General features: G+C 49.1%; 1 protein-coding gene across 8 annotated transcripts in view; it reads right to left on the bottom strand.

The window, feature by feature from the left end:
- Positions 1-5330, bottom strand: part of TNRC6A (trinucleotide repeat containing adaptor 6A) — a 52737-nt gene extending 47407 nt beyond the window's left edge. For 6 of the 8 annotated variants that reach the window (XM_055803434.1, XM_055803435.1, XM_055803438.1 and 3 more), the window contains exons 1-3: positions 5160-5330; positions 4414-4461; positions 1953-1988 (exon numbers count right to left, since the gene is read on the bottom strand). In XM_055803434.1, coding sequence (XP_055659409.1) covers positions 1953-1988; positions 4414-4461; positions 5160-5164 — 89 coding nt within the window. In that variant the 5' untranslated portion in view covers positions 5165-5330. Of the gene's footprint in view, positions 1-1952; positions 1989-4413; positions 4462-4624; positions 4864-5159 lie in introns of those variants that run through there. The other 2 variants (XM_013295829.3, XM_055803436.1) reach the window with 2 other exon arrangements.
- Positions 5331-27266: the final 21936 nt, after the last annotated feature.

Here is a 27266-nt window from a genome sequence, read left to right as displayed (position 1 = left end):
CCAGTGACAAATATAGAAAATAAATTTTGGGGAAAGTAAATATAGTCCTTTCTACCATTTGCTTTTCTTCTAGTTATAAATTAACTTGTAATGCTACAGGTGGAACACTGGCAGGTAACCACAGTTAAGCATCTGAAACTGAAAGGTCTTTTACAGTGCTGCAAAGATAGCAAACATGCACACAGCACTACTTATTCAACCTATGTCTGATAGCCTCCAGACTTTCAAACATATTGCTGAGACCAAGTTTTGATTAATTTTTCTATATTCTGACAAGTTCCCCAATCTTTACATTTTATGAAATGATGCAATTACATACAACTGCCAATAGAAAATATTTCTCAGTTTCTATAAAATAAACAGCTAGCTCTTCTACTAAGCCATCATTATACAAGAATCAATTACAAGATGTGTATTTTTACTAAAAATGGACCCTCCAACTCCTTTATCAATGCTTCCCACAAAACAGTGTACTACACCAAAAGGATCACTCTTCAAGTTTATGGAATAGAAACCAGTACTTTTAAGTTAACAAAAAAAACCCAACAAAAAAACAAAACAACAAAACCCACCAGTGCCTTAAATGGAAATGCTCTGGCAACTAAAACCACTCAGCATATTACACAGGAGCAAGGAAAGCCTCAGGCACTGATAACAAAACAAAAACACTTATTTACAGATGTGGTGTATGGCGTTAATGCTTTCCAGCTATTAACATACAGAAAAGGTGTTGCCAAGCTAAAAACTGAAACAATTACTTCAATGAATATTTAATCAATGAATGCATGTCAGCTACATTCTTTTTTGCTTTTAAATACCTCAGTCTTTGAATTATCACCTTAAAAGTACAGCGATAGACTTCCAACTACCATGTCTACCACTACTGATTACCTGGAATACACTCACCTTTCCCATTTTCCTAATACAGAAGCTAGCTCGACAGAGCTATGTTCCAAACTACAAGCACTATAAATACGCCATAGTTCTGGAACAATGTGTGTTACAGTTCCGCCCTGAGGTTTCATCTGAGATGTTCACTGCTACATAAGCATACAAAAATGTCTTCGCCAAGAAGTTTATCATCTAAATACACAAGACTTCAGTAGCAGCAATAAATAACCCCTATCTTAATTTAACAAATGGGAAGCCAAAGGCAGATTAAACTGCTTCTCCATAATCACACTGGTCATATAGGATATCTATAACAGATGCACAAACCCAAAAGATTCTTCAAGTCCAGAATCTTAACCATATGACCACCCATACTTTAGACTGCTTCAGTTTTATTAACACAGTCAAGAAACACACTGCACAACAGGTTTGCTGTAAGACCAGAAAAAAGAAAAGGTAAATGCAAGTTATGTTATGGGGACAACCTGACAATTACACATGACCTGGAAAACCATGTGTAGAGGAGAACAGAACGCATAATTCTGCCTAAATATCTCTAAAGATCTTGAAAAGTATGAATAGAATGCTGTCTCTCTGTAGTAAACTCTTCCCATAAGAGATTTATCCGGAAGACACCCACACCCCAAAAAACCCCAAGAGAAAATCAAGTGCTTAAATATGAACAGAAACTACATTTCTCACTGTTTCTCTACGCCTCTACCATTGAGCCATCTCACTTTTTTTCTACAGCAAGTAAGGAAAGCCTCATGGAAATATGGTAATTATTCTAACATGGAAGAGTGAAGAAAAAATAAAATTGTACAGTAGTAACTTAGTAGAATACATGGATGAAATCTAGAGGTATACGTGATTATAGGTAAAAGGTTTGTTCTCCCAGAACATGGACAGTCTGCAACCAACGCAGATGGAATCTCCGTAGCAAAAACACAGGCAAATGAAAGCAGTGAGTGAATCTCCCCCGTAATTTGCATGCTTGTGAAGTCAGTCAAAAACACATGTTTGGAAAAAAGAAAAATTGTAAACATATTTCAAATATTTACCTTCTCTCAGTTCCACATAAATGAGGCAGGAAAGCCCTGTTTACCAAACAGAATTAAAAAGTTATTTCTTAGATCAGAAGAACTAAATGGTGATTTTTACTGGTCCCGATTTTAATCAAATTTAACTCTTGCATTTCTCCAGTTAATAATGGACAGTTCTTGTTCAGCAGTAGACTGAACAGGTGACATTTAACTTGGAATGTTATGCAACAATACAGTGTGCAATAGATTTATTTGAATTACTCTCACAAATCATGCTTACTTTTGAGACCAGAAATACTTGCATAGGACCAGGCACGTACGTATTTTAAAGAGAACACAGACCAAATGAAGATTCTTTTCCAAAAGACCAAACAAACCAAATTGCTAATCCTGAGTTTAAAACAGTAATTACTCCAACTGGATAAGCAAGCTGTAATACTTATCCTACAGCAAATCACAGTCTAGGCCAATATTCTTACTAAGATAAAAAAAGATTATTTGCTACCCATTAATTTATAAGCATAAACTCCAAAGGTGACTTCAGAACATACATGAAGCAATGCCAACATCCTATGGATTTTACAGTCTATACATACACTACGCAATTTTCGATTAAGAAAAAATATAGCATACGTCTATTTACCTTTCCCAGGAAAAGATATTTGCACTTTTGCAATTTTGACTAGGTCACTACAAATTTGATAAAAACATAAAAAAATGACATTAGAGAAAGAACGAGGGCTATCTGTTGAGTTCTACAACAGTAAAACAATTAGTCAGGCCTATCCAGAGCAGGCACGCCACAGTTTTATCAGGCTATGTGCTCACATGATGAAAACTCGCTCACTAACATAAACCAGTTAGTCTACAGGTTTCTAAAAAACAACTGGTATACTAATGTTAACTCAAAACTGGTTCTTAATCTTTTCAATGAATAAAACATACATGTCTGTCAGAAAACACGAGGACCCATTCATTCAGAATTTACTCTGCAAACCTTGTTCTTGCCCTCATCCCCCCCACAGCACTGAGTTCAGGCAGTTCTATAGTTTCATTTCTTGTCACTATCTGCCACGCCTGCCAGCATGACAAGATATCTCCCTTAAGGTCATAAAAATGTGAAGATCTACTGCTTACTAAGACTTGCACCAGAATATCATTTTCAACTTAGCACCCTATCCATCTAAATAATTATTAATTAATAATACTCAAGTATGCACTGAGTACTTTCCATAGAACACTAATGAATTAATTTCTTTTTTTATTATGTTTTTCCTCACAACATTTTGGTACCATTTTTGGACAGATTACTTAAAGTGTTGCAATTTGAAATCATTCTCTTCAACTGAAGTCCATTTAACAATGACCTTGACATTGTATTTAAAAGCAGTATGCTAAGCGTATCTCAAAGATTCTATGTATGTCAACAACAAAATGGGAAAAATTATTCATGCTTAAGCATATTACCAAAAAAAAGAAAAGGAAGATACACACTGACAGCAGGGGAAAGCCGATCAGTTTTCACAGTGTATTCATAAATGGATCTGGAAGTTGGAGACTGATTAGGCACGGTAAATAAGAAAAAAAGAAAGGTATTAGAAACTAATGTTCTACCAGTCACATTAAGGGATTCAGCATATTTGTAATGGCTCTTGCAGAAGTCCCTTTAAAGGTTCGCTAGCAGAAGTCCCTTTAAGGTCAAATTGAAAGAGAACACAAAAAGAAAGTAGGACAAAAGTCAAAAACAAAGAATGTAAACAGAAAGAGGTAGGTATTTGCAGGAAAGTCACCATACCAAAAATAAACAGTGCAGAAGTAATTACTTCTTAAATACAGAAGTAATGTATATTACTGACACAATACTTAATTCAACATAACGCCTAACTCTTGAGCTAGGTAATTGAAAAAAAGAGCTGCCCATTTACAAAGTTCTCCAATATAAAACACATGCTAATGGAAAATTCACCATCCGTAACTCTTCATGGAAAAAGAGGCAAAGGCCTAACGGTTATACGGCAACATACAGTTTGAGTTCAAACCAAATTTCTTGCCAAAACCATCTATCTCTGGCCTCCCAACAAACTGTACAGGAAAAAAACTCAAATCTACCCTTTGTCATTTTTCAGTTCTTGCTACGTGCTACAACTCAGGACAGAAAAGTAAGTTATTTTTCTCTTCAAAAACGTACCCTACTAAAGAAACTCTATTGTAGAACCTGATATTGTTATAATGCAAAAAAAAAAAACCCTGATATTGTTATAATGCAAAAAAAAAAAACCACGCTAAAAAGGTGTTCAGTCTATAGAAATAACTAAATTGCTCAGATTTCTCTATGCAACAGAGGACATTTTCAAATTCAGGCGTTTTTATCCTTACAATTAACATGAGATTAAAGCTCCAGATAAAGCCCACAATGATTTCTAGCCCAAGGCCAACTCTTGTTCTGAACTGTAGGAGTGAATTTAAATGAGCATCTTACCTGCTTAGTTTTCTTTCGACTTCTTTGGTAGCTTTAGCTTCCAATTCTCTGGAACAGAAAGCGATGTTGGTTTCCATGTCAACAGTAATGCAGCACAAAGCAAAAAATAAAACTGGAGCGAGGTTAAGATACACACTGAGCTCCATATGTTGATTTGTCAGGAGGAAACGGGGAGACCGCAGATTGCCAAGTAATCAAATGATATGTTTACCCAGGGACAGCGAGGCGAGCGGAGCATAACCAACACCAGCTACCCTTCGCTACCACACAACCTGTACTTCAGCGTTTCAAGCACTTTAAGGAAAACAATTCTGCTGCATCACTTCAGCCCGGGGATTTGTTTAAAACGCAGCAGCGAGTAAGCCCTCTGTGCCCTATCAGCCCAGAAAGACCGGCGGCTACAAAGGGCTGCCAGCCCCGCAGGAGCAAACAATACCGAGCGCAGGAGGTCAAAGCTCAGCTCCGCGGGGAAAACACCGCTTCTGCCCCGCGCCGCTCCGCCCGCCTCCGCCCGCTCCCGCCAGGGCGAGCCCACTCCCGCGGGGCGCCCGCCGCAACCCCCCGGCCCCCTCCGCCGCAGGCCCCGCCGGCCCGGGCCGCCGCGCCCCCCCCGCCGCAGGGCCGCCCCGGGGCGCGGAGGGGCTCTCCCGCCGCCCGGCCCCTCCCCCGCCCGCGGCGGCCGGGCCCCCGCTGGCGCCTCGGCTCGGCGGCGCCCGCCCTTCCCGCCGCCCGGCCCCGCCCGCTACCTCATGTATGTAAAGTGCTCGGAGTCCGGCCCGGCGTGGCTGCGGCCCGGGCCCGGCGCTGGCGCGGCGGCTCTAGGCGGCCTGGGCCCGGCACTGCGGAGCGGGAGGGCCCGGCAGCTGCTGCTGCAGCACCGCCGCCATTTCCTGCCTCCTAACCCGGCCGGGTCCGGCCCCGCCGCACAGGAAGGGGAACCCCGCCCCGGGCAGCACTTCCGGGTCGCCGCGCTCCCCCAACATGGCGCCGCGGCAACCGCCCTGGCAACGGGGCGGGGCAGGCGAAGCGCCGTCGCCTTGGCATTGAGGCACCCCGAGGAAGGCCGAGGCCAGCGGCCGTCTCGCCGGCCCCGGGGCAGCCCCTTCCCGAGGGCTGCTCCGGGGGGGCCTGCGCTGAGCTCGGCAGGGGCTGCCGCGGCAGCGCGTGGGGGCGGGGTGACCTTCCGCTGGGCAGGTGCTCCCCCGTGGCTTTGGCGTGGCGCTCTAGTTGTTGGTCATCCTGGAAACACACACGGAATTCCAAGTGCTATCTCATCAAACATCCTACAGAAAAGGACAGCCGTTTCCCCGAGCGGTGCAGGATGAGGCGTAACATAACACGTTTCCACACGTATTTCTCCCTATGTGAGGCAGCTTCCTAAGGGCCCAGGCACTGCCGGCATGCTCGGCTCTGTTCCGAACTTTGGGCCATCAATAACTAGCGAGACTGGTGGAAAAGAAGTGTTAATGTGTGAAGAACCACCATAGAGCAAGAGCTTTCTCTTACCCTTCCACTGACCTGGAGGGAGGGCGTGGCAAAGTGCCCAGCACTTGCAAACCTAGCTAGTTGATTCATGCAAGCGTATAGCGTAATCCAAAAAGTACAGAGAGATAGCCTAACTTCAAACATGTAAAAGGAAGAGCAAAGAATGAATGAGCCAAACACCGCATTACTGTACTTGCCCTCAGTAGCAACATCCCAGAAATTAATTTAGAAAAATCAAACCAGGCAAAGGACTGATAGGTAATGATGAGAATTCAGAGCAGTAATGTAGAGAAAGAGCGAAGCTGCAAGCAGGCAAAAATTCACGGTAAACAGACCTGCATTCTTACAGGCACTTCCCTGCAAGGAAGGTAGAGCTAGCACTGCTGTGAGGTCTTCATAGCCCAAACACTGCAAAAGTGAGAACTGGAAAATTCCTCAAAATGGAAGTGAAACTATTTCATTTTCATCACCCAAGTCCACAGAATAAATAATGGAATGAAAGTATTTTTTATTTTAAGTGGTTTTAGCATTTTGAAGTGTTGTTATCGGCAGCAATAAGAAAAAGAATAAGAAGCTTGCGTACAGTACTGCCTTTAAACTCATGAGTCCATTTAACACACCTGCATTTGAAAACATCATGGCTGATTTCTACTTCCATTTTTCAACACCTACAGGATAAAATTAGGAAGATGCAGATGCATCCCTCTTCGCAAACTGATAACACAGGCAATAGATTTCTACTCCTAAACTTAACTGAAAAGGAATTCACACCATATCAGGTACACTGGTAGTGAAGATGTATCATACTTGTAGCTACATCTCTGCAAAACAATCTTAAAAAAAATTATTATTGAGCTTATTAGCTCTTGATACATGTTGTCTGGTGGCAGGGCTGGGTTACTTCGGTGCACAGCAAAGCTGTCACTGAGATGGCTGCTTCCTGGCATTCCTGCATTGACTTCTAAAGCACCGGTTGAAAATGCCCCAGCAATCTGCACAGCTACTGTTAGAGGGAATAATTGTTATTGTATGTGCCTACAGTACTGCTCAGGAATTTAATTTTCTTCTCAACTCCCTTCCACGGTTCACATGGAAATAATCATCATCCTGTCCGCTCTATTAGAAGAGCTACTGAGAAAAGTGATTTTGTTGGCGTACGGAAGTTCCTGCTCTCTTTTTGCACCCAGCTTGCACGTTATCACAAGCGTTTACCAGCCCAGTTTCAGTTGGCCTTTACCATTCTTATTAGTGCTAGTGAAGAAATGGAGGCTATTTTATTCACCTGTAAAATAAATGAATGCCCTGGACGAATGAGCAATTGTCTTTGGAAATCTGCTGTAGTATCAACTGTCTTTCTGCCAGCGTGAATGGAGTAAAGTATTTTTCAGCTGAAGAAGATCCTACATTATTAAAGATGAGAGTTTATGACAATGCAGCATGGCTGGTAAGGGTACTTTTGTCTTCTTCTGAGAGGCTTAATAATAGTGTGCGTTGCTGTGACTTCAACATGCACATGCATAAACTGATTGTATTATCTTTGATGTACTTAAAAGGGCACTGACAATTTGAAATGAGTTTCTCAGCTTCTATTAATAACTTGTAAGTTAATTTGGTCTTGTTTATTTTTCTTCATATGAAGAAGTTTGGATTGCCATGTAGTAGTGCGTAACTGAAAGCCATTATTTCCTGACATCTGATTCAGCTTCCTGTACTGTTTAATTCACAGCAGCCCCATTTTATCTGTCTTTAAAGGCGCTACGCTTGATGTAGGAGGACTACTGTTAAGTCTGTCCTCAGTTAGGGAGGCTAATAAATGCATTATGTACTCCTGTTATGTCATTTGGTTAACTGTGTTGTGCCACTGTCAATAAAATTCTTAGTCAAGGTTTGTAGCTTGCTTTATTATTTTAGATTGTTCTCTAATTTTATTTATGCACGTGATCCTAGTGACTAGACCACTGCAGTGATTGCTTCCATTCTGCCTCGTAAATACTACAGCTGGTTATACATTGTCAGCAAATCTGCTGCATTAACTAACCCTGTATTACCTATCCCGTCATCTCCTTCTTGCATTAACATCATGATCTTACCTCTTCCACTCTTACAGGTAACACTTTCTTTCAGCTAAGTTCTTACACATACGAAAATGACTGGTGAACTGGATACACCAGAGAAATCCAGGCACCCTCAGATAGGAAGGACATTTTCTTCAAGAAGACACAGAAGGTTGAATTTCACCTGTGTGAAAGACTGTTGGTCAAAGCAGTGGTACTTCATGGCTCATGGCAGCTGAGGAGAAGGAGCACTAGATAGCATCTCCTTGTTTTAAACCCTGCCAGAGCTGCAGAACTGCCTGTTGATTGGCTATCTGCTCGTAATTCAGATTTCACCAGTCAACTTGTCGCCTTGCAGAAGCCAAGGAACAGGCAGGACAGTGTAGCGCGGTACACACCTGAACTGTGCTGGCTGTCCCTGCTTCCGAACAGAAACAAGGGAGGGTGGTGGTGAGCAGCTCCCAGAGGAGCTGCCCACCAAGGAACTGTTGTGAGGCCTGTGCTCTAGCTATGTCTTCTGAGCTCCTGTTGTCCCTTCTGATTCCCAGCTGCTCCTAAGAGCAAGGCAATCCCATGGGGTCATCTCCACAATATGTCCAATGTTAACCAACCACTCTTGGCTTTAGCTTTAGTATGTGTTTATTGAGCGTAAGGTTATTTGGGAGCCAAGCTCTGGGTCATCTTCTCTCCTGCTTACTACAGTTTTTTAGTTCATTCTTTGTCCTTTCACTCTTGTGCTCATTGAAGCTTGGACCTGTGGACTTCTTTGCTAAGGTCCTACTTTCTGATTCTGCCAGCAAAGGGACAGCAAAATAACACCTGTGCATTTAAAAAGGCACATGTAACCATTGGGAGCTGGTTTTGGCTGAAGCGTAGATAAATCCTTACACCGATACATGAAACATCAGCAATTCTCTTCCTCACGGGTTCTCTGTCCTTAGGGACACCATCTTCCCAAGCGGGGAAGGAGTGCTCTGGGAGGAATCTGGTTAACGCCACTAGCGATGCTTCCTCCACACCCTGTTCCTGCTGCCCTTAGAAAGGCAGCGTTCACATGCGTTACAGCACATTGATAAGCATCACCTAACATCCACCCAGGCTAACGCCCCCTGCACGTTTCACTGTGGTAGAAGATTACTGGGTCGGGAGATGTTTGCCAGCCAGGCCTGATGGAGACTTCCATCCATCCCCTCTCCTTTCCCTGGAGAGATGGAGGTGTTTGGCTGCAGGTCTGGGTGTCTCCCATGTCTGGTGGCAGAAGCCGGGCTCTGCCTGGCAGCAGCCGCCTTCCTGGCCTGCCTGCACCTCTTCATGCTGGCGGGAGGACGAGCAGAGGAGCTGTAGTGTGTAGGGATTGCAGGGGAAAACAGAGCTGGCTGCAGGAAAAGCCCCACTTTTGCAATGAGCTGGGGCTGCCTGCTGCTGGAAAGGGGTGGAGGTGAGGCTCCTTGTGCAGGATAGAGCCTTCCTGACCGGCCGGCACGTCTCCCAGCACAGGTGCGGGCCCTGCTGCTTCCCAGCGCTGACCACTCTGGTCTAGGCTAAACAGCGGAGGTTTGGGGTTGGGAAGTGCTGTTTGGTGGTGGTAGCACCGCGGTCAGACTGTCAGCCACTTCTGTTGTGCATTTGAGTGGCTCCAAAGCACCATGGTCATACATGAAATTAGAAATCATTCATATAACTATTCAAGGGCAAACAACCTGCCCTGCATCCAGGCAGCTGCCAGAGACTGATCTTTTGCTGTTACATTTTCACCACTTGGTAAACATGCCCTTTTGGGCAGTGATCCCCAAATATCTTTTCCCAGCAACAGCAGCCACCATCTGCACCCTGCCAGCCTGGCACACGTGCGGGTCCTCCCATCTTCAGATCCCCATTAACTTTTTAATTAGGATTTTCATATCATCAGCGCAAGAGAATAAACTGCAGGAGACAGAGAAACGTACTGACTGAAAATAGTTAAAAACGAGCTGGCGCCATTTCAACAATTCCCATCCCCTCTACCCTGCCCCTTTATCTGCAGTTTGCTGTCAAGGCTTCACGCAAAATGAAGGCTTCAGCATGGAGTTGGAAAGCCGACATGTTAGAAAATACTTTCCGCTTAATGTCTGGGGAAAATAAAGCAAGGGGCTGCTTTTTTAAGGTGATATGAACAGTGCAGGCCTGGGAATGTGGAGAATTTGCTGTCGATAGCCCTTTGCTGCGTGTTACATTCAGCATCATTATACAGAATGAAATGCTGTCATGAGCGAAACAGATTGTTTTCAAAATTGCACTTGACTTAAATAATCTAAATGAGCTGATCTGACAGACAAGGGAAAACAGTGTTCTCATTAACACAGAGGCTCTGTGCGTTACTCTGCTAGGAGGCTTCTTTCCTTGTTCACTGTAGAGGCTTTATTTACAGGGTTTAAAAATAGCTCAGCCGATGGTAAGAGGTGCCAGTGTAAAGGTACTGAACAGGCAGTGCTTACTCATAAAAACAATGCCTGCCCAGGAGTCGCTTAGTTAAGTCAATTGGACTGTTCATGTTAGCGGGGAACATTTGGGTCTCTGTCGGATCCTTAATTAGGAGTTAAAAACACAGACGACAAAGCTGGAAGTTGCTAACAGAGAGCGTTCGGCTTGCCTTCCAAACAGACCTGGAAAACAGCTAGAAAAATCTTATGCTGAGGCTCGTGATTAAACAGTCAGTGCCTGTTTCGCAGGCTGCAGCAGCAAACAATCATCAGATCTGCGCTCAGGAGAAGAAAATTCACTGCCTTGCCTCCAGGCTCCCAGCGCCTTTCCAGCATTATCACCGTTACACAGAGTGATCAGAGCAGGGGAGAGCAGGCACTTGGGGTTATTAAATGAGAATTTAATCCTACCCTTTAAATCAGCAAAAAATTATAAAAGATAAAGAATTTCCCCGTGTTTTAAAGCTAGTCCAACTTGCTTTCCCTGATCTGTGTTTGGGAAGGCTGCCAACTGCAAAATGGAATCGCTGAGCCTGGATTTCACTCTGCATCCAGCCAATTACACTGTCCTCACATCCCCGGTCCCTTAAGTGGTGCAGTGCAATGGATGTTTCCAATCTTTATTTATTTACCAGGGCTGCATTGCACTTCAAAAGAAAATCACACCAACGGGCTCATTGCATCTGTTCCCTTTTGCCGGTTCACTGCGCGGGCGTTACCAAATACAGCCCAGTCCAAATTACTCATGGAGGCTGGTAGGAGGGTTTCCCTGGGCTTTGAAGGTTCCCCCTGAAGTGCTGCCACAGCACTGGGGTCTGGCCACCACGTCCCCTAGGCATCACCTGCCGCCACGGCCGGCTCAGCCAATTTTGCCTGCAGCCAGGTCACTGCATGCTGGCATCTCTTGCACAGGTTCTTTCTACCCTGTTTCTAGGTTCTTGCAAAGTAAAAATGACAATTTCAGAAAGTGGTGGGGCACTGTTTGGAGAGCCCACAGAGCTACAACCAACCATCCTTACATCCTTCTTTGCCACCAGCAATATGTGGATGACCTGTGTAGGGAAAAGTGCTTCCCCCCTTCTTCTGTCCTCTGGTCCCGATAATTTGCCGTGGACTCACGCAAACAATGATGTTCACAGAGGAAACATCTTCCCCTGCCTTCAATCCACCAGCTACACACATGGCAGAGCACAGACCCTTCCTCCAGGATTAATCCCAGCTGGTGAATTGGTGAGGGAGATGTGCGCCAGTTCACTAGACAAACCACCAGGGCCACGGGAGAGGGACGGGAGCGACGGGAGTGCTGGAGTGCTCACCAGCATGGGAAGACCTTCGGGGGCCGATGCGGGAGGCTGTGCCTGCCACCAGGCAGCTCTCACCTTTGCCCCGGGGACACGCACCCTGCCTGGCCAGGTGCTGCGGTTTATGTATATTTATTCTGCCCTCCATCATGTTTAACAGGGGTAAGCCGCTTTGTAATCAATGCTTATTGATTGTCTAACTCAACAACTGCCCCTTCTCAACACAGTACCAGATTAACAGAAGATTTCACCTATTGCTTTTCCACTGCTCGCTGACAATAGCACAGATGAGTTCTACTCTGCCACAGACTGTTTCTTTTTGTGCCAGCAATATTCTCTGGTTTAGGCTTCAGAAAGCGATTCGTCTGCTGAATTTCCTAATTACAGGGAATAAAATGGGGCCAGGACACACTTTATTGAGCAGCGCCATAGACCACAGCATGAGCTCTGGCACTTGTTACCTCCTGGGACTGTCTCCAGGTGGGGAAGTGTCTTCATGCACAGTCATGTCAGTGCTGCCAGGGAGGCACTGCCAGCAGTCATTGTGCCTGGGCCACGGTGGGCACCTGCCCATGATCTTTCTGCATGACTCTGAACTCCTGCGCTCCCAATTCTCCTGGCTGTACGTGGTCCTAGTCAATAACAATTCATAAATGCACAATGAACCTTCATTGGTCAACAACATTTCATAAACGCACAATGCACCTTCATTCGTGGATGTTTGCAAAGGTCACTGCCTGTCCTGAAGAGCAAAACATGCTACAATGTGTCTTAAAGTTTTACCATATAGATTATTTCCTCTGCTATAGAATTAAAGTAACTTTCTTTAGGCACCTTTAGCAGGAGACATGCAAACAAGTTTAAGCTTTAAGAAAAATGACTTTAGTCCTCAGGCCTGTGCAAAACCTAGGCTCTGGTTCTACTGGCCTGGGTTTGCTTCTCTCTATCTGTACAAATCCAGAGTGGCTTTTCCCACCTCTCAGCAGCAGTGGCTGAGGTGTGAGGCTTAAATGCAGCACTTGTTTTAGGCCATCAGATGAAAGGTTTTGCATTTTGCTTTTGAATGCCATTCAGCTAAGTCTTTACCTAGTTGGAGACTGAGTCAGTTCCTTAAGGGCAGCATGTTAGCTTAAAGAAACTGCTTTAATTTATCCTCACTATTATTTGTTAATCGGTCCGGCAATGATGTGATATTACACCTCTTCCACAGCAGGTAGGATCAGCTGTGAAGCTTTGCAGTATGAGAAGATGCACGGGATCACAGGCTGCAATGAATAAATGCAGTCACTTACAGTGTCAGGAATGATAACCAAATGCACGCAGAAGTAGCACCGTACAGTTATTTAACACAAGAACAGGCTCACTGCTGGCTCTGTGAAATGGCTCCTGTTCCAGACATACGTGTGCCTAGCAGTAGCTCTGCTGAGGTGTAGTTGCTTTGCTATACTTTTCTTTCACTTAAAAACATTTATAAGTATGTATCCGTGAATCTGAGGAAAAAAATCCCCCAAATCCCACATTTTAGTTATCTGTTCCAGTTGGCTTTTCCAGGTTTGTCCCCGCTGCTCACAGCCCTGTTTGTGGTGTGCCGCCTGCCGCAGCGTGGGGAAGGCTCCGCTCTGGCAGCCCCCACACAGCCACCACCTCCGTGGCAGGACGCCGGTGATGCGCAGCATCATTCTGGCATGGAGCCGTGACCCTCAGTGAGCCCCACGCACGGCTCCGGATCAGCAAGGGAAAGCATGCTGAGATACCCTGACCCGAAAGCAGGCTTCGGTCCCTGGCAGGCTGGTAGACCAGAGATGCGAAATAAGGCTGGCTAGCTGGTTTTTTAAAATGGATAAGCACCAGCTGGCCAGTGTAGATTTTTGTTGGTATGACACTAATTTATTAAGAAATATGATTTTTTTCTTCCCTTTAAAGACAACCTTCAAGCCCTGGACTTGTCTTGGCCATCATTAAAACATGGGCCATGCCTGCACATGTTATTTCAGGGCTCAACACTGCCTCTGCTTCCTTCCTGACTCCTCTTTTGCAGACCCACTGCCCCGTCAGAGCAGTCTAGCCAGCAGCAGCACTTCTCCTCTGCAAGAGAGAGCCTCTTCTCCTTCTGCTTTTAAAAAGAAGGGCAGTTCTGGGCAAGACTTCAGCTGGAAGCCAAACCAAGCCTGCTTTGCACATGTGCTCCGGGAAGTAGCCACACAGCCTCTCTGACAGTCACTCAGGGGCAATTTGGGCTACCAAAGAGTTGAGCTGTGCCTGCAGGTGACTGTCTGCCCTGATCCTGCCAGGAGACTGCCCTGTTTCCCAGTGTGCACCACATGCCTGAGAGGGGAGTCACGGGGCCGGGCTGGAGAGGATGAGCACGCAGCATTCCCTTCAATTATTCATACGCAGAGCTGGATAGCATGCAATTTCCCAAGCTGGGACATTGGAAACACATTTAGGCTGACACCATGACTCCAGCGAAATGTGTCATGGGAACTGTAATGCTGGAGCGGTTTATATCTTACCATAATGATGCAGTAAATTACTTAGAAGACTGTCTGAGGTTTAGCAAGATGAAAGGTCTTTCCTGTAAGACCTTTGAGGCCAATATCTTCATGCCCACTTCCAGCTGCAACACTGCTCAGCGGCAGCCAGGCTGTGGATGGTGTGGCCCAAGGCTGGAGGCATCCCTGTCCCACCTGCTCCCCGTAGCAGCAGGGCAGAAGGCTCAGGATGACTGCATGAGCTTCGGACAGACAGAGCTAGCTGTTCCTCTGTAGCTCATCTGGTATTTTGATTTCTGGCCATGAAGATCATGAGAGAGGGCTGGAGTACCTCAGCTATGAAAACAGGCTGGGAGAGTTGGGCTTGTTCAGCCTGGAGAAGAGAAGGCTCGGGGGGGACCTTACAGCACCTTCTAGTGCCTCATGGGATCTGATAAGAAAGACTGGGATGGGGATGGAGCAACCTGCTCTGGTGGAAGGTGTCCCTGCTCATGGCAGGGGGTTGGAACCAGGTGGTCTTTAAGGTCCCTTCCAACCAAAACCATTCTGTGATTTGCAGTCAAGGAATCAAGCCCAAATACTCAGTGGGTCTGAATGATATACTCAGACTGAGCATATGCAACTCTCCCCACTTCCCTTCTCTTCCCTGGGCAGGAGAGATTTTTTGCTCCAGGCATCCAATGCATTAAAAAGCTGCGTCATGCTACTGATTTTGTGCATATCAGCTGAGGACACAAGTGAGCTGGACATGACTTTTCAAAAACCACTAATTTTAAAGCAGTCTTGTCACAATCATCTCAATTGCTCCTAAACACACCTGAATGTGTGTTTGGTATGTCCACATACCAGTGGAGCACAGCAGAGACTCACAGTATAAACAGACTCCAGAGTTATTCTGATAATAGGGGAGAGACTTGAGGTCTGATGCTCTGGACTGACACCTCTGCCTTCCCCGTTACCAGATGTGCTGTGCATGAATCTAATTCATTCCAAGTTTGTGTTGACTTGACAAAAATTGCAGAGTATATCCCAAGTATTTCATTCATTTTTGTCTGTTTTCATTTATGTCTTTTAGAAAAGGCTTTTTTTTTTTTTTTCCCCCACTTGGTCTTTTTTTAAAATAAGCTGCTCTTGGTTTTCTCTTTCAGTTTGGTTCTGAGCGTTACAGACTTCCTAAGATCAAAACTGAAGCACTCTTCCTTTTTCACCACGTTGCAAAGCAAATACATTGCTTAGAGACAGGCTGATGTGGGTGGGGTTTTGGGAAGTGCACTTTGTTAGCTGTAAATTCTGTATTTTCACAAAAACAGATCAGTTTTACCTTATTAAGAGGAAATCATTGATAAGGTGAAAAAAACTTAAATCATTGAAACTAACCAATAAGTAAAGACTGCTCTTAAATTCATGGGGATTTTTTGATAAAACTAGGGCAATTCTGGCCCATTCCACTCAGACCGTGCTGGTTTCTGTTAGCAGATCTTCTAGTGCTGGCAGGTGGCATCCAGCACCAGGAGGGGGTCAGTGCAGGCTGAGTCCCCAGGACAGCCCTCCAGCAGCCCCCTGCTCTTGGGGTTCCTCTGCCAGTGCTGGCAGCCCACCCACAGTGCTCCTGCTTCTGTGCCCCCTCCCAGGGCTGGAAACCTCCCTCCTCCTCCTGCTGCTAGATAAACTCCCCGCAGCCGCTGTCACAGGGCTGGCTGCCCAGCTCCTACCATCTTCTAAGGACGCCTTTATCAGCAGCTGCTCCTGAAGATGTTTTATTCCTGGACAAGGCTAAGATAACGGGTTCTGCTTCTGCCCCTGAAGTCTTCACTGTTCTCCAGTCATCCTCTTTTTCTCCTGCCTCACTTCATGCTCTGAGAGTGTACAGGGAGGCCCTGGGGAGCACCAGGACCTCAGCAATGGCCCACCATTGCCCCCTTTTGTGTCGCCTCCTGGCTGCGTCCCTGCACCCTGGGGAAGGTCCTTCACGTCAGGTCAGCCAGAACAGAGGACCACAGTGCCTGGCTGCCAGGGCCTCCACTAAATCCATACTGCCATACTTATGTATGCATGTGCATATTTTTGCATCTATCTTTGCACACTCAAGCAAATGTGTAATATCATCACATTTTCTAAGTCTTGAACTCCCCTAGAAACAAGGATGGATACTGCAATTAATGGATCACACCCTACAGCAAGTTGGCTCCAACCCTGCCTCCCTGCGGGAGTCTGCAGCCGCAGGAGGGAAGCGGCAGTGAGCTCGTGGCAGGATCCTGGCTTTGGGCTCCTTTTTCACTCCCAGCAGCTTTTCCCCCTGCCCAGAGACTGGGATCTCAGCTACTGGGCTTTGCAGTTCAGCAAATCCAGCTGTGTCTGAACCTCATGGACAGGGCTGCTCTGAAAATGACATGCCTGGCTGTGAAAGAAAATTTCAGATATGCCTAGGTAATGGGAGAGAGAAAGAAAATGTCTCCCCCCTGCTTGCTTCTGCCAGTCGGACACGCTGCAGCTGGTGCAGACCCATTTTTGCAGGCTCTGAGCTGAGGGATCTGCTGTCTGGGGGCTTTTCCTCGAGCACAGGTAACAGCCAGCTCTGCCGAGCGGCTACACCTTGGCTGGGGGGAAGAAGGAAAGCCACAAAACAGTGTTCTCACCCTGATTAAATCACATATATTTCTGACCGGCTATTTCACCAATAAAACAAAGGCTGCTTTGAAATGGATGCCTGGCCTGGCCGGCTGCCAGCACCGAGCAGGAGACAAAGGCTGGGAATACAAATGCGGCGGCGCTGGAAGTGGCGAGCCAAGGATGCCTCTGCGGCAGGGAGAGCACGTTGCCATGGAGACACAGCGGCCAAACTGGGGGAAGAAGGGACCTGCACTGGGATGGACTGGGAGCCACGGGAGCCGCCAGAGCCATGGGAGCCAAGAGATGGGGCACAGGTCCCACCAGTGCCCAGCTGAACCCCCCAGAGAAGGGGGCTGCCCCCAGCAGGCAGGACCAGATGCTGGCTGCTCGTCATGGCAGCACCCCAGACCCGGGCTGTCCTGGCGAGGGCAGAGAATGGGGCTCTCAGGAAGCACACACACTTTAAACAGAAAGGTGGGAACTTGGGGGTTCTTATACAGCTGCTGAGCACCAGGCTGGCCCCATGAGATGCCCCATTATGGCCCTCACCTCTGCTCCGTGGACCAAGGGAGAAGGCAGGAGAACAGGGCAGCTCGTCTACGAATAGGTTGGTTATAAAAGATCTCACCTGGGCAGAACAAAGCAGTCTCAGCTTGGAGGAAAAGTGCTTTCTCCAGACTTTGCGCAGCTCTCCAGGTGTACAGCAGAGAAGCAAAGCTGTTCACAGGAGAGCTGCTGCAGCAGCAGTTCTCTGAAAGTGAGAACCTTAGGATGGGGCAGAGCAAGGGCAGGTCAGGCAAGAGAGGGTCCATCCTCCTGGGGAGCCCAGTCCCTAAGTACCAGGCTGTGGGTGCAAAACCCATGGGAAGCAGCAGGTGAGCCCTAAGCCCCCTAAAGCTTGTGACCAAATTTGAGTCTTATACATTCAGATCATTAGAAAGGTGGGGTTTACTCTCTATTGCAGCTGTGGGTTAGGTGGTTATTAGCTTTCCCCCACAGCTGCGTAAACCCTTTGACTAGGTACTTGTATACCACAGGGAGAAGTAAAAAGGGCAGCATCCTTACAGACTGCCTGAGGGAGAGCTTCCCAAGGGTAAGGGTTCAAGCAGCAGAAACTGTTTAAAGGTGAGAGAAAGAAACCCTACAGAGGACTTCCCAGAGTCGAGAAGGGAACTTTTCCAAAACCTTCATGGAGCCCACCAGGGCCCCTGCCAGCCTGCTCTGGCTTGGTGGGAGGGAGGTTGATGCTACAGCGCAGGGGTGCAACGGGCACTGCCTGGAAGGTGCTTGGATGTGGTGGGGTTGTCCGCAGAGTCCTGCAAATAAGTCTTAATGACAAAATCACAGTCTCTTCCAAATGTGGCAGAACTTGTCAGTGCATTGTCAGTGCTGCCTTCACCTGCTAAGGAAAGCTTTATGCTGCCTAAGCCCGAGCCAGTCTATGGCAGACAGACATGTGTGCACCGACAGCTCCACAGCCGTGGAGGGGTCTGCTAGTCTAAGGAGGGGACATGCAGAATGAATGGCAGCCTTCAAGCAGGCAGTGAAAATTGGGGGGGGGGGGGGGGGGGATTCAAGGGGGAATTATCTTCCCCACTCATTTAATCAATGCAAAAGCTGTCTGTGGGGGAGGAATCATTTTAATTGGTTAATGCAGCAGGCACAAACCCCACTGGACTGTCCGGGGTGGCGATACAGACTGAGTAACCCATTCGGCACATCCAGCCCCTGCAGAGCTCTCAAATTATCTGCAAAAAAGATCCAACAGTCACTATGCAGAATTACTTCAATGAATTTTGGCTGGTGGGCTGCTCATGAATGGCTTGTGATGATGAACACAATTTGTGTGCCTGATAGCGGTGCAGGATGATTTATAATTTCAAATGCAGGAATTGCTCCTGTGTCCTATCTGATAGCCTGCAAGTCCACACGAATGGCTCTGGTGTCCTGCTGGGATGTGGGCTGAAGCACTGGCTGGGCGGGGAACATGTGGGGATCCCCGGCTGCGGGCTAGAAGCACCCCTGCCCTTGCTCTCTGCCTGCCTGAGGCCACATCGGGCAGGGACTAAAGCCAGTGAAGACAGATGTGATGTGGGGGATGCTAGGGCCACTCAGAGGGTGCTGCTCTGTGGCAGCACCCACCACCAAAGCGTCTGTGACAGCAGTATCCCAGGCAGTGGGGAGAGCTCCTGCACATCACCCCACCGAGCCCCTGGGACCAGACCCCCCTCCACCGGGGGGGATGGGGTGGACCCTTTGCCACTGGTAACTCAGAAGTGAATGGGGAAATAAATCCCGTGCACTTTTCATAAATCCCGAAGCCCCCGCTGGCTTTGCAGAGCAGGTAAGGGAGAGGGAAACAAAACATTTTTTAAGGAATGGGAGGCACTCAGGTGCTGCCGTGATGAAGGCTATATAAATAGCTAGAAAGACAGATTAGACAGAACAGAGCACACTGTCAGCACACGACAAATAATAAACAAAGGATAAGAATCCCTGGGGAGGCACTTTTCTAATAAATGACATTTTGATCTGTAGCTTTAACAACTCGTCCCAAGCCATCATGTACTGAATTAGGGAAAGGAAACCCGTAACCTGCCCTGTCAGTCCTGAAGAGGGTCAGAGAGGCATAAATATAGCTGTGTGGAAGTTAATGAAGACATTTACTGCGCTCGCAGAGTGCCCATTCTGCCAGAATTCCTTGTCAGCTTTGCCGCTGACAAAAATAACCAGCTAGTTTTCTATTTTCAATATTGAACTGCTAATGCTCCTGCAGCCTGGCCCTATGGCTGCTGTGGGCAGAGGAGCCAGCTTAGCCCAGCCCCACACTCCCTTTTATTCCTGCCCCTACGGTCTCTGCAACACGTGGGAAATGAGCAAAAGCAACCAGAGTGTCTTCACAGTTTAAGTGTAATTAACTCCTTTGAGCAGGCTGAAACCTCGAGGCAGGTATTTTTCCATTTAAATTAAGTCCACACTATCTCTGCAAACGTGCTGGAAGTCACCATCATTTCCAGGGGGCTGTGATAACCAGGGGTGTGATGGCTGTGGCTCTGCCAGCCAAAGAGCCCAGCCCAACAAACCGATTAACAAACACCTTCCTGCATCCCGCTCAACAGCAGCCTGTGATCGGCCATCTCTGGGACTCATTTTTTCTCTTGTAGCAATCAAAAGTTAATTTATCCTATTTTAACGAAAGTTAAAAAATTCAGCAGCCTTCAATTTCTCTTGTTTCTTTGCGGGGGGAAGGAAAGGAAAAAAAAAAGAAAAGCCAGGAGAATAAGGTGCCAGGATGGAAAGAAAGGCCTTTCAAATAAACATGTGCTGGTTCTGTTAGCTTTTATTTGATATGTAGCCCTTTCCTTAAAAGAAATAATTACGTTTCAAAACCTCCTTTCCCTGTTCAGAGAGCTGCCTCTTTATTAATGCTATTTGCATGCGCCATCTCCTCCTACCCTTCAATAATATAAACCTTCATTTTTTATTCACTCAGTTGTCAGATTCATTTACATATCATATATCTATATTTAACACTGAGTTTGCAGGCCTTTTTTTTTTTTTTAAACAGGAAATAGATTTCCCTTCTAATTTAACAACATCTCGGGGAACGGCTGGCTGCAAGGAGAACATTACTTACACTTGTGTCCATTAGCAGAGACGCGAAGCTCCCACGTGGTGGGAGGCAGAGCAGTGGCTGGGGCCGGCCGGCTGCCGCGGCCAAGCCGGTGCCTTCATCCCGGCCGGGGCTCGGCTCAAAGCGCATCCTCATCCCGGCACATGCGGTGGGAGCGTGGCCCTGGTACCCACCGTGGGGCAGGGCCCAGGGAGCACTTCGGCAGGCAGTCACTCCAGGCTTCCGCTCCAATACCTGCCGTGGTTTGACAGCTCTGCCTTTTGTTAATTAACTCTGCCTATTATTAATAGCTCGGTGCAATTAATGCGATTGCTGTTAGCGCTTTCAATTGTTGGGCTTGTTGCGTGTGTGGTTGCAGGCAGGGTAGAGGGAGGCACGGTGGGGGGCCTGCCCTGCAACACGGGCTGCAGCAAAAGCATCTGCATCCCGGCAGCATAAAACCCCTCGGGCGGGTGCTGGTCCAGCGCCGGCTGCAGCGCGGGGGGCTCGGGGGCTCCCGCCCGTGGCTCCTGCCTCTGCTGGGCAGCGCATGCTTGGGGAAGGCAGCAAGAGCTCAGCCTGACCTTCCAGGGAGTTCAGCCAGGTCTGGCACGGGTTTGTGCACCAGCAGACACGGGGGTGATGAGGAGATGGCGCGCAGCCAGCGGGGTCGCTGACAGCCCGGCTTGCCGCGGGTGGTGCTCAAGACGGATGAGTCTGGCAGCAAGCCCCCACACGGGGCAAGCCTCGGGGAGGCAGCTGCGTGCCTGGGGGGAATTTGGCAACTGCACAGCTCGGGGGTGGCTGCCTGGCGATGCTGGGGGTGTCCTTCAGCCGCCTCTGCTGTAAATTTGCTCAGAAAACCAAGGGGAATCACCAAGTCAGGGTTCAGCTGACGTTACAGCCTCTCCATCCGGAGAGCGTCCGGCAGCTCCCCGTGCCAGCGGTTGTGTGAGAGCTCTGGGATCAGCCATCTCAGAGGTTTCAGAGTGGGGTCTGCCTGCCTGACACCTGCCATGACCCTGAGGAACGAGGGGATGCAACAGGGGGACACAAACTAGGCTGCTGCAGAGAACCAGGGAGCAAGCCGCTACGGCAGCTCCTGCAGCGGTGCCATGCTGAGACCACGTTGTGTCCACCATGGTAGGACTGGAGGCTGTGACAGGGACAGGGTGTTAAGCACTGAAGCCCACCGTTCCCTGGCCCACTGAGAGCAGCCTTTGGCTGCTGAAGTAGGTGAAGAGCCAAAAGCCCCCTTCTCTGTCCTGCCCAGGCTTTGCTCTTGGACCACCGTGGCCTGACCAGGAGAGTATCATGGGGTCCTTAAAAAGCATCCCTGTGCTCCTAAGATAAAAAAAAAAAATGTGTAGCAGTGTCTGATCTGTCCTGTAAGCACAGTATCATGGGAGCAAAGGGTTACGTTCCACATGGATAGGCTTAAGACCTATGGAAAATAAACAGTATTAAAGGCAATTTGAAAGAGAGGACATGAATGAGAAAGGGGTAAATCAAAAAGTCAGTCACTGAGAAAAGGCTCAGATCCCCCTCCCTCATTTTCCACATTACTAGAAAAAACAGTGAGCTGATATCAGACAAATGAGCCCTCTGGACCCAATTTTTCAAGTTAATGAGCTCCCCTTGCAGCTTTTCCCCGGAACGGAGACTCCCAGCACCTACCCTTTGCCACAGCTTCTAATGAGCAAAGCCATCATCTATCTCAATATCTGCAGAGGAGATGGCTTCCGTCTGACGCTCAGAATTTACATGCGCCCGTCGGCATGAGCAGGGTGGGTACGGTGGGGAGGGATGCCCTTGCCCCCATCCAGCGGTGGGCAGCGCTGGCAGGGCAGGTAGGCACAGAGCCTGGAGCCTGCGGTCTGCGTGGAGGGACCCGCAGCATCTCTGGACAAGAGCTGGCACGGCACCTCTCTAACCCAGGGACGGCATTTCGGCAGGTGGAGGGGCGTGCTGCCTGGCACAGCTCTGCAAAGGATGCCACGGGGCCCTGGCACTGGCTGGGTTTTAAAAGCCGGGATGGTTCAGCAGCAGCTGCTCCCTGGGTGAGCACGGACAGCGAGCATGGACAGTGAGCCCGCTGCGCTCCTGCCTCCCCGGGTCTTTCAGCATCAACCTTCAGCTGGATTGGTGTGTTTGCCTGGTTCAAAATAACCTCTTGTTTCAGGAGGAAATTGCTTTTCTTGCCCCCAGGAACCTCTTTACAGTCTTTGTCGGGAGATTTCAAATGGACTTTAGTGTATTATTAAAATTCTCCCTCGTAATTGCCCTTTGCAAGGCTGCAGAGAGGGAGGAGCGGGAGGTGCAGGATGGGGCTCCAACGCTCGCATTGGTCTCCTACTATTATGCTTAAATTAACGGGGATTTTTTTGTAAATTGAAGACTAATTTTCTCTTGGGAATAGATCATTAAATTACAGAATACTAATGAAAATTTACAGCATCTGGAGAGGGGGCGGAGGGAAGGGCAGAGGGAGCATTTTGTTGTTTTTTTTTCCTTTTTTCCCTGGCCCTGCTGGCCATGGTGGCAGCTGGAGGAGGGAGCTGCTGTGTCCCAGCCCTGAAGCAGAGGAGCTGGACACGTCCACCGCAGCTTGGAGGATGGGACCAGCAACCCCCTGTCCCATGGAGAAACGCAGGGGGATGCGCAGTGAGGCTGAGGCCGCCCTTCTGCACATCCTGAGAACGGCGGTGGTGGGTGGCAGACCCCTCATCCCCTCGTGCCGGCGGTTGGAGCGCAACTGCCTGCTCCCATCCTCCCTGTCAGAGCTCTGCTCCCCCAGCCACTGCTGCAGGCAGCGTGGGGGCTGCCTGTGCTGGGGGCTCCTTTGCCCACTGTGCCCATCACCCCTCCCCAGGCCTGTCCTGCGGCAGCGGCAATGACCATCGCCCTGGCAACGGCGCTAGCTGGAGATGCAATGCATCACGGATTTATTAAAGAACAGCGGTTGCACTTGGCGGCCGTATTTTTCCAGTCGAACTCAATTTCTTTGGAGCAATGAGGCTCAATAGATCTGGGAGTGTGGAAGCGAGGAGCTGCCTTTTGGGGAGGGGACGCTTGGGAGCATTATGTCTGGGGGGCTCGGAGTGAGGAAATGCAGATTTCTTTATTGCTTTGATCATACATAATTTAAATATTCAAACTACTCTGGAATTCATTGAATTATACATGAATTGCACAGGCAGCGTTTTTGTAACTCCTGAAAGGCATTTATTTTTTTTTTCTCTCGCTTCAAAACCTTATCTAACCTTAAAAAAATTATTTTTAACTTTTTAAAAATCCAGATCAGTCCCATCCCAAACCAACCTGAGAACAGCACCCGTGCCAACTGGTAATTCTACCAAATTAATGTGTGATTTGGTGATCATGGTTCGCTGTTGGTGACAACTTCATGCATTTTATGGCAGTGTTTAGGGTCGGTCTAGCACAGCGAGAAAGCTCCTCCGAGCCCTAACCTCCCCGTCGGGATGCTCCAGCACTGGCCAGGGCAGCAACCACTGCAGAGCCCCCTCCACCAGCAGGGCTGCACCCCACGGCGTGCCCTGGCCCCCTGACCCCCACCATCGGGTCTGCTGTGGGACACAAAGCTCATGCAAGAGGCTGAGCACCAGGGCTGGGTTCTGAGGCGGTGCTGAGCCCCTGCCCTGGCTGGCGAGGCTGGCGAGCAGACCCCGCACCAAAGGAGGTTCTCTCCTGGCCAGGGACCGTGCAAGCCCAACCGCTCCCGTGCCGGGAGCCAGAGCTAGCGCTGGGCAAACTAATCCCAGGGCTGGGCGCGGATTAATTTCTGCCTGTACCAACAGGAAAACCACAGCTGTCTAAAAGTAACCGAGGCCAGAAGCATTTAAGATGGGCTCATAGGGGTGCTGTGGCCCTGGCAGGTTCTTCATGCTGCACCAAGAGCCATGAACAGATCCAAAATTATGCCACTGTCCTCCCTGCCATGCCCAGCCAGTGCCTGTCCTGCACTCACTGCCAGCCCCTGCCTCCACAGAGGTTTGTGCTGGGCAGGGGGGTGAAGGCGCAGTCCTGCTGCCCCAGGCTTGGGGAAAGGAGAAACTCCGGGACCACAGAGCGACTAAGCCTCCCTGGACCCACCATCCCTCCCCTTCCTGGTCCCAATTCCCATGGCACTTCAAGCCAGGAGCACAGGACATGCTGTGTGCATCTGGCCCTCAGATGGCAGCTTGTGTCTGCTAGCTAGCCAAGTGGCCAGATGTTTCAGGGAGGGAAGGAGCACCACCAGATGTTGCTCTGCAGATTGCTGTGAACATGCGGCATGGCTGACAACACAGGCACTGCCGAGCCATAAGTGCCACTGACAGGCAGCCCCTTGCCTTCAACAGGCAGGGAGGGTGCGGGGCTGGGAAAGCTCCAGCGTCCCACCAGCAGCCGGGTCCTAGCCTGCTGCTTCCCCTCCAGCCCAGAGCTGGACGCACTTACGTGGAAAAAGCAATGCTGCTCTGAAAACCAGCCAGGGTTTGGCGAGAACTAGGACTGCAGAGAGCTCTTCCTCTTTCCCAGGAGCTGTGGATGCAAATGCTGGAGCAGACACCTTTTTTTATTTTTGCACCTTGTTTTCTTTCACAGGTCCCACCTGGTCCATCTTGTCGCTGTGCAGCTGCTTCCCAGGAGAGTCTCATGGGAAGTGGCTACACGTCCCGTTCAGCTGTGACTGAACTGGGCCACATGTTTGCTGGCAAGGAAAGCACAAGGTATACAGCACAACAAGCCAAAACCTGCCCTGCCTCCACCAGGGTTTAAGACACATTGATTAAAACCTGAATGCGAAAGACATTCCCTCCCGGGCTGCACTGTGAGCATTCCCTCTTGTTTCCACCAGAGCCAGTAATGAACCTCCCAGGCAGGGATGAAGCTGGGCAGTGCTTGTGTCACTCAGGACCCTCATTTCCACAAGAACATTTACCAGCTCCAGAAAGCTCTCTGGGGAGCAAGCGAGAGCCTGGAAGAGAAGCAGGGATAGACGCAGCCCTGTTTGCTGTCTTTCCCTAGTTAGCTCATTCTTCATTATCCTTCTCTACCCTTTTAATTTCTCTCTAAACTCAACCAGCTATTGCTGTTCAAACTGAAATAATTAATTGGAACAAAATTGCCACTGTAGGAGAAAAGAATGATTAAACCCATCCAGCGGACAATGGGGCAATCATAGCCTAAGCATCTAATTACAGGGTTAGAGAGTGCGGATGCGGGGATAATAACAGAGCCTTTTGTAAACTGTGTGGCTGGATGAGCTGGGAGGAGGGTCTGTGCTTGACTTCACTCCAGGTTTAGTACATGATTCCTGGAGTAAAGATACAAATGCAAGGATAAAAGATCATTAGGGAGTGAATACCCCCAAAGGTCTGCTGAAGAAACAAGAGTGGTGGGAAGCACAAACACCCCCGTGCAGCTCTCTGCGCCTGCCATCTGCACTGGAGGTGCTCAAGGTGTGAGCCCCCCGGCAGGGCGCCCGGGGAGATCGGCCACGAGACCCTTGTCTGTAGGAACACAAATGACGGTGTGTTTAACCGAGTAAATTATTGAAGCACATTGCACAGTGCATGCATGCGTGTATCCGTGTACAGAGGGTCACTCATTAAGAGATACCACCAGGAATCGCACCCTCAGGAGGTCCAGGTGGAGCCCAGCAGCCCAACGAGCCCACAGTCATCACCAGGGCTTGTGCCAAAAGGCATCCACTCTCCAAAACCTGGAGGCAAGCCAGACGGTGGCCCACCTGCAGGGGGGGACCCTGCAGACGCTCAGTGAGAGCCGGCCTCGGGAGGCGGGGGTTTGCCCTCCCTGGTAGCACAACCCAAGCACTGCTGGGTGCGTCCCCACTATCTCATCGGGTGACAACAAGGAGAAGCATCGCCAGCGAGGCCTTCCCAAGCAGGTTTTCCTTTCTTCATTTACAGCGTTTGTATCCTGCCTGGTTTGGATCCCACCAGTAAAGGCTCACATTCCTACTGGTGCCATATCCTGCTGTTGGGTAAGTGCGGTCTGAGTGAGCTGGTACCAGCAAGGTGCCCCTCAGCCCGCTGTGGGGCAAAGCGGGACTGCTGCAGCTGGGGATGCTCTAACGCAGGGGTCCTCAAACTTTTTAAGCAGGGGGCCGGCGTGGATGAAGGGGCAGGAGGTCATCTGTGGCTGCTTGGTTTCCCCCCCCAACCCCCGGCGTGGGGGGCCGCGGGGGGTCTGTAAATACCGGGGGCCGGATTGAGGACCCTGGGGGGCTGTAGACAGCCTGCGGGCCGTAGTTTGAGGACCCCTGATCTAATGCGTGAAGAGAGTGAGAAACGAACACATGCTCTGAGCTGTTCCCTGCTGTCTCTGCAGAAATGGGTGCTTGTTGGTCTGGGAGAGCCCCGGCAGAGCAGCCGGACAAGTACCGGGGCGGGGGAACAGGAGGAAGCGTTATAGCGGGGCTGCCACGGATTTATGGGTGAGGAACAGAGCCGCAAAAGAAGGGAAGAGGAACACCTGTAGCATTGCATGCGTGATGGGATGCATGCCTCAGCCCCAGCCTGTGGGGACACCCCAGCCCCGCACCCTGCCCGACAGCCCCGCGCCGAGCCCAGCACACCAGCTGTGGAGCGGAGGTCCCCTCCTCCCACACCTGCTGAAACGGGGAGCGATGGAAGGTTCAACAAACCACCTTGCTGGCCCAAAGTACATGCCACCAACCATCTTGAGATGGTCAAAGCAGCAGGAAAAACAGGAGAAATCCTTTGTTTGGAGTTTCTGTGCCCTGCCAGGCTCCCCTGGGAGCTCAGTGACCAATGTGGCTCCCCCTCCCCGCTCCCCTTCCCACCCTCCCCACA

This window comes from Falco peregrinus, chromosome 5, assembly GCF_023634155.1.
Source record: "Falco peregrinus isolate bFalPer1 chromosome 5, bFalPer1.pri, whole genome shotgun sequence".
NCBI lineage: Eukaryota > Metazoa > Chordata > Aves > Falconiformes > Falconidae > Falco > Falco peregrinus.
The sequence above is the reverse complement of the archived record's forward strand: the minus strand, read 5'-3'. Positions and strand labels throughout refer to the sequence as shown.